At 40.4% G+C, this 9,495-nt stretch overlaps 1 protein-coding gene across 4 annotated transcripts; it reads right to left on the reverse strand.

Moving 5' to 3' along the window:
* Positions 1–451: 451 nt before the first annotated feature.
* Positions 452–9,253, reverse strand: gpatch2 (G patch domain containing 2). Of its 4 annotated transcripts, none has more exons than XM_004083714.5 (10): positions 9,022–9,253; positions 5,894–6,137; positions 5,233–5,780; positions 4,810–4,874; positions 4,452–4,649; positions 4,011–4,131; positions 3,747–3,786; positions 3,533–3,597; positions 3,351–3,439; positions 452–1,989 (listed from the first exon to the last, which is right to left on the reverse strand). In XM_004083714.5, the coding sequence occupies exons 1-10, from the start codon at positions 9,069–9,071 to the stop codon at positions 1,820–1,822; spliced, it is 1,590 nt and encodes a 529-aa protein (XP_004083762.1). In that variant the 5' UTR covers positions 9,072–9,253; the 3' UTR covers positions 452–1,819. The 4 variants fall into 4 exon arrangements, with proteins under 4 accessions (XP_004083762.1, XP_011490114.1, XP_078798538.1 ...); XM_011491812.4 differs by having other exon boundaries at positions 5,230–5,780; XM_078942412.1 differs by lacking the exon at positions 9,022–9,253 and adding an exon at positions 8,621–8,974.
* Between the last annotated feature and the right edge of the window lie 242 nt (positions 9,254–9,495).

Here is a 9,495-nt window from a genome sequence, read left to right on the forward strand (position 1 = left end):
TGTGAGAGCTGGAAATACTTTTGTGGGACAACTTTTATGAGCAGTTATTATAAAACCACCGTCTATCCAAACAGCTGAGAGCACGGATTCTCAGGCAACGGCATCGGGGGACTTCTAGTGTGAGTTTGGTGTCAAATATCCAGAACAGGATACTGTCACACCTCTGTTGTGGTTTAAAAACTAAACACAAACCACTGAATCCTGATGGGAGACCCAAAAAGTGTAAAAATCAAAGCTACTGTTAAACACGGCAGAGGTACAATTATGATGTGGGAATGTTGTGGGTTTTTTTTTTAAATCAAGCAGGCTTGAAGATTTAACAAAACCAGAATTGTAAATTAAAAAACTAATAAAACTTTAAATCCGAAGTGAAAATTGAAATAAGAAAACAAGATTTATACACAAATACGAAATACATTTTCTTGTAAAAATCTCAGGGGAAGTAACCGAGGGGGGTCGATTTCAGTTTTATTTCAAAAGGGGTTTACAAAACATTTTTTGGTTCAAAGTGGAGAATTGTGCATGGACTGAGGAGAAAAGGAAAGCACAACAAAAATAGAAGGAAAATGCATTAAAATGACATTAATCTTCATTTACCTCACTTAGACCTCACACTTCCTTATTACACTGAAAAACAAAAAAACAATATCCATTGCACAAAATATCATTTTAGATGATGAATGGATGCTCTACCAAATGAAAAATACAACTGATTAGTATTTAAATAACCTCTGAAGATGGGAAACGTGCTAAGATTACAGTAAAATAGTCATTGTTGCTTTTTAAAGTGATCTTTGGTTCAACATTATTTCTAAAGAAATACCATTCAGGGGGATGAAATCACGCTGCCATGCAGAAATCTTCAGATCTTAAGGTTTCGTATGGTCCATGATGCTGAACAAAGTTGTTTCAAACCCAGAATTGACCGATTTCGCTTTGTTCTGCTGAGTTATATTTGTCCCTAGATGACATTCTGGTTTTATAAAGCAAACGGGGCTCTTTAAAAGTTAAACTCTTCAAAAAAAAATGATTTTTTTTTTCTATTCAAAATTTCCATTAAAATACTTTATAAAATCAAGTCAAATGGAGTCATCTCCATTGGCGTGGTTATTATAACTTATACAGAGTAGAAAATGCGAGCAGAAGAGTGGGAGTTGCTTTTGTGAACCTCAGCAGAAACCTGCAGCAGCTGCACATGCTTGTGTTGCCAAATGAAGCACAGACAGTAGTTTAACTTAGTTTTCCTTTCTTTTTTTGAACTGGTAAAACAGTCCACTCTATTATTTCAAGAATAAAAAAGAATTACCATTCAGAAAAACCCACTCACTTTCGTGCAGAGCCCCCACACTCGAACCTTTGATTCCAAAACTGTTGTGCAATAACCATTTCTTGTGAACTAGTTGATTCTAGCTAACTTTTCTCTCATCACAGGTCAACTGCTCTTGTTTCACTGTGCCAGTTTTTGGACAAGCAACACTAGCAAGTGAGGTAAGTGTTTTGTAGCAACAATGTCACTATTTTTCTCCAACATGGAGATCTAGCAAAAGGTAACTAAATCATGTTTCAATTTCAGTGTCCAATAATCGCCTCCAACAGACCAGCAGTCTCTGTGTCAATCACTGGATTTCTTTTTTTGTTTTAGTTTCCCCAATATGGGAAAGTTTGTCTTTGATATCAGAAGCTCTTGGAACACCAAGTCTTTCTTCTTATGGTGTCTGGAAACCCTCAAATCCTCGTTGTGAGAACTTGATTTGGGTCCTTTTCTTATTTGATGATTTGTTCAGGCCAAGAGAAGGAGTGGCGTTGAGTCCTGGGGAGGTCAGTTGAAACCTAAACCCGCCCTTTTGGGTCTCTGAGTAGCTCGGACGGGCTCTGTGATGCCGCCTCCCTCCGGACCGAGGCCCATGCCGGGGTTCCATCCCATGCTCTGCAACATGCGGTTCCCCATGTTTGTGTCTGGAATGGGAGGAGCGTTCTCCCCGACGACACCTGGAAAAGAGGCGTGGCCTTTAAACACATGAGTCTAACTGGGATTTTTGTAAAAGCTAAACAGCACTAAACGGCACATTTGTCTGTTACATTCCCTCTAACAACCGCTAGAGGGCACTGCATCTGTGTTTGCTAGTTACAGGAATGCAGAAGAAGCAGCACCACTCAGTCTGATCAGCAGGTTGAGTCCAAAGTCCACTTATTTCCCTTATTTTACCTTTTTATTTCTTTTTTCCTATCAGTTAACTTATTTCATTCCTAATTTTGCATTATACTTACAGTAACAAATTAATTACAATAAGAGTTTAATTTTGTAGTACTGTTAAGTGTGGGTTATAAACTATAACCAGTGTTTCACTTGAAGTCTACTAGATTTGTCAAAGCTGTAAAACAAATTTTAAAAAAGGTAAAACACATTGAAGATAAAGGCCAGAAAAACAGTTGGAGGTTTTAACTTCAGTCCTTAAAATCAAATGTCATGAAAAAAGCTACAAACTCATTTTAAAAAAAACAAGAAAGCCAAGCTGTTAGGTTTAATCTCTGTGAAACTGAAATAGGTCACAAACATTTCCTGGAACTCAAGGAAATTGTGTCACCTTGTGGCAAAAGGGTTTAAAAAAAAAATCATTTTGATTGTTTTGGTTTCTTAAAATAAAAGTAAAAATGTATTTGGAAACTTTGGGTAGACGTTATTCATCTACACTGCCTGACCGTTTTAAAGTATAAAAAAAAAGATATAAGTGGATAATAACTGAATGATTTTTTTTTAATGAAAAGACTTAACATCATTTTCCGTATTTGGCATTCTGTCGGAGTCCAAATGCGACCGTGAAAGCCACATTAACAGTCCATTAACAGACGTCCATAGAAAGAGAGCGCACTGGCGTCTGTCTGGAACAATGGTCATTTCATCCTCTCTGTTCCTGGAAGTTCCTGTTGGTCACAGAGCCCAACCAATTAGTGTTTTTAATCCCCTCTTTTTTTGTAACTAGTGCGGGGAAAAGCTGCTCACTGCACGAGCTGTGACAGCTCAGGACTAAGATTTCCTGCCATCCACGGCAGAGTATGGCGGCCATGTTTCGAGTGACCCCTGGGTAAAGGAGAGTGTTTTGTTTTAACCCTTCAGTAACCATTTAAGTGCAACCCCAGATGTTTTTGTCGATGTCCTTTGAGTTTAGGAGACAGAAGGTGGGGAGGACAGCAGGCAGTGGCTCCCCCTGAACCACAGTGTGTGTGTGTGTGTGTGTGTGTGTGTGTGTGTGTGTGTGTGTGTGTGTTTGTGAGCCAAAAATACAATAAAAGGGTCAGTTTGCAAGAAGTGCCAGATGGTGGTTAGATTTTGCAAGGTGCGCATCCAATACCTGGGGGGGCAGTGGAACCGAGGGGGGCTGCCTTTCGCCTCCGTTTCACGTCTCCTGTGCAGAGGGAGCCCAGGTGCCCACTGGTCTGCCTGTAAGTTGAGGCGGCCGACACCAGAAAATAAAATACATAACACATGCGATTGTTTCTGAGAGTGTTGTTATTCCTCATCGACTGTTTTCACCTGCTCGCCGTTTTTACCGAACAGCTCCTCCGATGGCCTCTGTCTGTCCGCGCGTCCCAGTGCAACTGAAGTGGCAGAGAGGGAAAGGCAGGACAACAACTTGATGCCTGAAGCACTTAACAGGCAACCCTTGTGATAAAAGGGCGAGCACACGGGGCCGTTGTAGGAGTTCAGTTGCCTTAATGCTGTCAGAGGGAAAAAAAACAGGGCTCACCTGGCCGTGGTCTCTCCTGGAGGCGGAGCTAAACCAAGGCCTGTTAGGGAGAAAAATGCATATATTTATAGGTTGAAGCCAAACTACCGACATAACTGCGTTCTGCAGATAAATAAAAATGCTCTTCATTTGTTTTATTTTGCAAGCACGTCACTAATCTGATTACACCATTTACCACAACTGTTCATGAAATACCAAGACAGCGTTTACTCTTTCTAAAGTAGTAGGTAAAGGGGTATTTTGAGATACAAGGGGGGAACTCACTCGTGGGAGTCTTGCGTTTGTCTGCCAAGTCTTTCATTGAACCCATGGCTGGAGCTTCCCTGCAGCCCTGCCTCAGGGCCTTGCTGGTTTCCATGGAGACGGCTCAACCTTGCCTGAAATCCTAAAAACAAAGATAAAGTCATTTCATTTCTTAAAACATTTAAGAGTCAAAACAGTCTGAGATTTAAAAAAAGAGCCAAATTTATTATTAATTTATTTAATAGGCGATGAGACAGTGTAACTGCTTAACTGCATAACGGATGTTTTGACAGTTTTTCTGCATCACTTCTCTAAAATGTTGCTGAACAAAACCTCTTTTACGAGGGTTTGAACACTGTTGCCCCCTTCTGGTCATTAGTGAAGCTGCAAGTGAATGCATTGACATTTAAAAGATCTCCACATTTCTGGAAAATGAAGGCCAACAGTCCAATCTGAGCTCACCTCTCTGTGACCCCGGGGTCAGGAGTGGAAATGACCCGGTCAGAATGCTGTTAAAGACGGGGTCAGCGAGATCCAGCTCCTCCGACGCCGTCTCCCTTTCCCACCAGGGGACCACTCCGGCTATCCCACATGCGCCACCAGGACCGGAACCAGAACCCGGATCCCCTTCGCAGAACCAGTCACTCTGTTCATCATCCCCTGCAACAAAATGCAGAGCTCAATATGGGAAATGAATGAAGAAAACTCAAGAAAATGATTCAGAACTGTTTGTCAGAAAAGTACTTCTTAAAGCCTAAACAGGCTTCAATGATGCAACACTGCTTCCTATTGCTACTGTAAACACATTTAAAGGACTAACCTTGCCTTCCCTCATCATTAGTGTAAAGGCCACCATCACTGCTGTTGCTGACACTGCTGGTTTCACTAAAAAAAAAAAAAAGAATATATAATCAAATTAAGTTAGATGACGTTTACAGAGAAAACGTATAGACCAATCAAAATACAGAAAATAAAGTTGGTAAAGAACATCATCTAATGATAAAAACAAACAAATCTGACAAAAAAGAATCATTAAAATAGATAAAAGCTGAGAACAACATTATAATACTCTATAGAAATTGATGCCAAAACATTTACCAGCTTTTTATGAGGCAGAATTTTTGAGAAACAAAACCTGAGTTTTTTTCTGTGATACTGAGCTCTCCTTACTTGTATGTCTCACCTGTATCCTAACTGTAAAACTTAAATGGAGTCATAGAGATAAAGTCAAAACACTAACCACCTGTCACTCATGTCCTCATCTGAGCCTTTTTGCTCCTCAAGCTCCATCTTGTCCTTAGATCCTTCGGTCGGAGATGAGATGGGGTCTTCACTCTCAACCACCACCCCTTCATCCGCCGCCTCCAGACCCACTTTGTGTGCCACCAGTTTCCTTTTTTTAACATGGTTCTTCCCCCCTCCTGACCCCATCAGGACCCCTCCGCACAGCTCCATGGAGCCCCTCCCCTGACCTGAACCCAGCCGTTGCGACCTCCCGCCAACGTATGCTTTTGGGACTGGCGGAGGGCCCAGTACAATGGAGGACGGGTGCTCCTGTTCGGCGGGCGGGTCGACGGCCATTCGTTTGACTTTACGCCGCCGCCTGAGGCTGCGCGTGCCTTCTGCTGAGCCCAGAACGGCAAGGTCGTCGGGCCAGAGCGGACGCTTGCTGCGGCCCAGATCGGTAACGTGGGGCGGACGTCTCTTGGGGCCGAGCTGCTCATCAGAGTCGCTGTTGTCACGGGCGTGGCTATTGGCACCAGATACGCCCCCTGTGCCGGCACGGTAGTCCTGAAACAAATACTGTTTGATCAACAACATTCAACTAACCTCTGATGTGAATATTTAGGTTAAAAGCAACAAAAAGTTCATGCTGTGGGTCCTAGACAGCTCTTCATCCTCACCTTATGTTCCTCCACGCTGGACTCTGAACCTTCGCTGAGGTGACCCGTCTCCCACGGTGGATGCGGGTTGTCAGACCGCCGCTTCCGGCCCCTCCGCTTCCGAGCCTGTCTCTTCAGCAGGCAGCCCACCGACAGGCCGTGATCTCCACCATCACCGAGACCGCCGCGTGCCGCTTGTTCGGAGCTCTCCTCCAGCGCTGACACCAGGTCATGGACCAGCTCATCCATTGTCCGGCGAAAGTGCCTAAAAACCAAGGAAATAACCGTTAACAAACAGTTATCTATGATCACATTCAACATTTGAAGGCTCAAATACATATTTTAAAGGTTAATGTGACAAATATTGATAAGTATATTTTAATTCGGACATTAACTTTAAAAGAAATTTTTTTCTATTTTACCCCTCCAGTGTGGCTCTCTGGCTAAAGAAAAAAATAAAATAAAATTAAGTATATGTTACTTAATTAGCACTCATTTAATTTAGATAAATTAGGTTTATAAATTCATGGCTGAGGTGCACCTAGAAATAAGATGAACTATGTCAATGTTTATGCATCTGCTAACATCAAGAAGCCTTGTTTGCTCTACACTTCCACCAGAATCCACAGACTTTAAATACTAAGCAAAACTTTGATAAAACATGTTATCACATTAAGCATATTACATTATTCTGCACAGCAATAGTAAGCAAGCGTACAGAGGAGAGCTGCTAAAATGTGTGTATTCTTTATATACTTTTTTTTTACTGGATATAACAAATATAACAAATGTAAAAAGAGGTCATACAAGCCGTCAAAAAAAGTGACACATTTTGAAAAACGAATGCTAGTTTTTCCTTATATTTCTGTTTCTATTCATGCCATAAAAAGAAATATAATTTCCATTTATTATTTCAAAAAACAATGTAACAACTTCAAACGTTTCTAAAAGAGTCAAATAAGACTTTGCGGCTCCTACTAGGTTCTGGGGGGTATTCCAGGAAGCATGTTTAAACTAGCCTGACTTTGAGCCTGAACTCTGGCTGAAATCCGCCTGAACTTGCTTACTCTGGGTATGTCGGTTCCAAAAGACCGGATATGAGTTGGCGTAATTACGCTCGACTTGGTAACCCTGGGTTAACGCACGGTACATAAAGACATTCTCAATAGATCGCCGATTTCTGGAGTCACCATGGAAACGCGTGGAGAAAAAAAAAGAAAGCGCGACACTTGAGACGGAAGTGAGACGGAGTCTGAGATTTTAATGACGGCGGTTAAAAATTATAAGTCCATCAAAAAAGTAACACGGCTGAAAAATAATTTAAATAATTTAGTTAAATTTATTCAAACTCAATAATTGTTTATACAACTCAAATTTACGTATTTATCTAACTAAATGTCACATTACTCCATTAATCTTTTTTCCATCTTAATTACTTATATTTCTTGAACTTTCATATGTCTAAGTTTGAGCCGGCAGATATGCTCATTTTTATAACAATAAAAAGAACGGAAAAAAATGCACGGAGTGCAAAATTCATCACAGAATATTTCATCACTGTCATGACAAGTCTGTGTGGTAGAAGTGCTATATAAACTTATCATCCTTTACTTTACTCTCACTCATGGTGCAGAGACGTAAGCATAGTAGGACAAAATAGCTCGGCCAAACACGGTGAAACACAGTAAAACAGCTATACAACTAAACACATTTTGTAAAAAAACCACACTTAAACCCAAATCCGTCCAGACAGGCAAAGGGAATGATATCCCAGAATCCCTTGCGGTGCCAATCTAACAGCAGCATCAAAGTTACACCTACTTAATTGAATTAATTTGAACGAAAGGAAAATAACTGTCTGAAAACTACGTGTAATTTTTAACAAAAAAATTTCTAACAAAAAAAAGGATTTATCTTAACTGAAGCAAATAATAACGTTAGATCAAAGTAAAAAAGTTTATCTTTCCAACATCCATATGTGGTCTTATCACCCTCTCATGGTGGAAAAAGTATTATCTGAGCTTTTTCATCCACTAAATCATCTTCAAATGGACACGCCATGCTGCTTCACCTCTCTGTAAACAAACTAACCTTCAACTAAACCTGCTCCCAACCAGGTTATGTTCAAAGCATGAGTTGCTATGGCAACTTGACGTACCCTGAAACATACCTCCATTTCTGGAACCGAAAGCTGAGGTTATCAACTTTCTTAGCCTCAAACTTATCGTGGGAGCTAGCATAACCTGCTTTCTGGAATACCCCCCTGATCAGTAAGAATAAGGCCCAAACGACACATATAAAGAAACACAAACATTTGTCATGTAGAAATACTCCTTTGGGTCCATTGAAATCTTTTTCCCCAACTCACCCAAATCCATTCCCACACAAATTAAATTAATATTCATATATATTTAAAGATATATATCACTGTTTGTTTATGTTTTGTGTATCAATTCTATTTTTGTTGTTAAACTCTCTTAAGTTTGGACATAGTTTTAGGTGTAACTGGATCTAATCCACAGTCTTCCTCTATTAGTGGCTAATTATGTGCAGAATAAAGTTCATGACGTTGTGAGAAGACTGTTTAGATTGGAAAATGAAAGAAGGAATCCAGAACCAGCAGAAAGCAGCTAACAAACATGTAAACAATGACAACTGCAACACTTCTCCAACATTTATAACTTATATTTGTCGAAGATGAGTTTAAAAAAAAAGTCATGCACAATATGCACATTCCAGAATACTTACAGTTTCAAATCTACAAGTGAAATAATCCCAAACCCTGGGTTGTGTTTTTCCACCCTCCTCTCGTTTCTTCCATTAAAGTTAGCTAATTAAGCAGGTAGCTCGTTATGCTAACATATCTTCCTGGTTCGCTCCACTTCAGCAGCAACACGCACAATCACTGCATCTTGAAAACCACTGCACCACAAACCGTTTTCGGTTTTTGTGCTACTCAAGTTTCCAGTAATGTCGCAGACAAATAAAAAACAAAACAAAAACAACCGCCAGACATTCAAAAGAGCTTAGCTAATAGCCTGTAAGCACAGCTAGCTTCCTCCCTCCTGCTGTCGCCGGCTGTTTGTTTCACGTGAGTTCAGTGGACGTGAGCAGTGTGTTACATTTATTTATCCAAAAGAACCACCTACCAGCCAGTTCCCGCTTTCTCGATGGGTTTTAAGTTAGCTGCACGGAACATTAAAGCCGCCAAATGCCGGGTATGTTCAACCAGAAACGAATAAACAGAGGAACGTCGAGGGCATCATCTTGATACAAAAGCTAACTGTCAGTTAGCCGGATCAATATAAAATACGAGAGGACAGCGGGAGGAACCACGTTGTGTTCAGGCGCTGCTGGAAATGTGGCTACTTACACGGGAGCGTTTGACCTTGTTGTCATAAATAAATAAATACAATATCTTTGAGAGAAAAACAACTTGTTAGTGCTCTTAAAGGGATTGCAAATTTATTTTAATTAGTTAAATTCTTTCCCCCCCCATATAATGGCTGTATAATTTAACCTTCAAGTTTTTTTTGTATCTATTTGAGTTGGAGAAACTGAACCATTTTTATTTTATTTGTTGATTACAATAGATAAACCAAGCAGGAAAAGTTTCAATTTGA

Source organism: Oryzias latipes, chromosome 24 (assembly GCF_053564925.1).
Source record: "Oryzias latipes strain Hd-rR chromosome 24, Olatipes_Hd-rR_3.1".
NCBI classification, from domain to species: Eukaryota; Metazoa; Chordata; class Actinopteri; order Beloniformes; family Adrianichthyidae; genus Oryzias; species Oryzias latipes.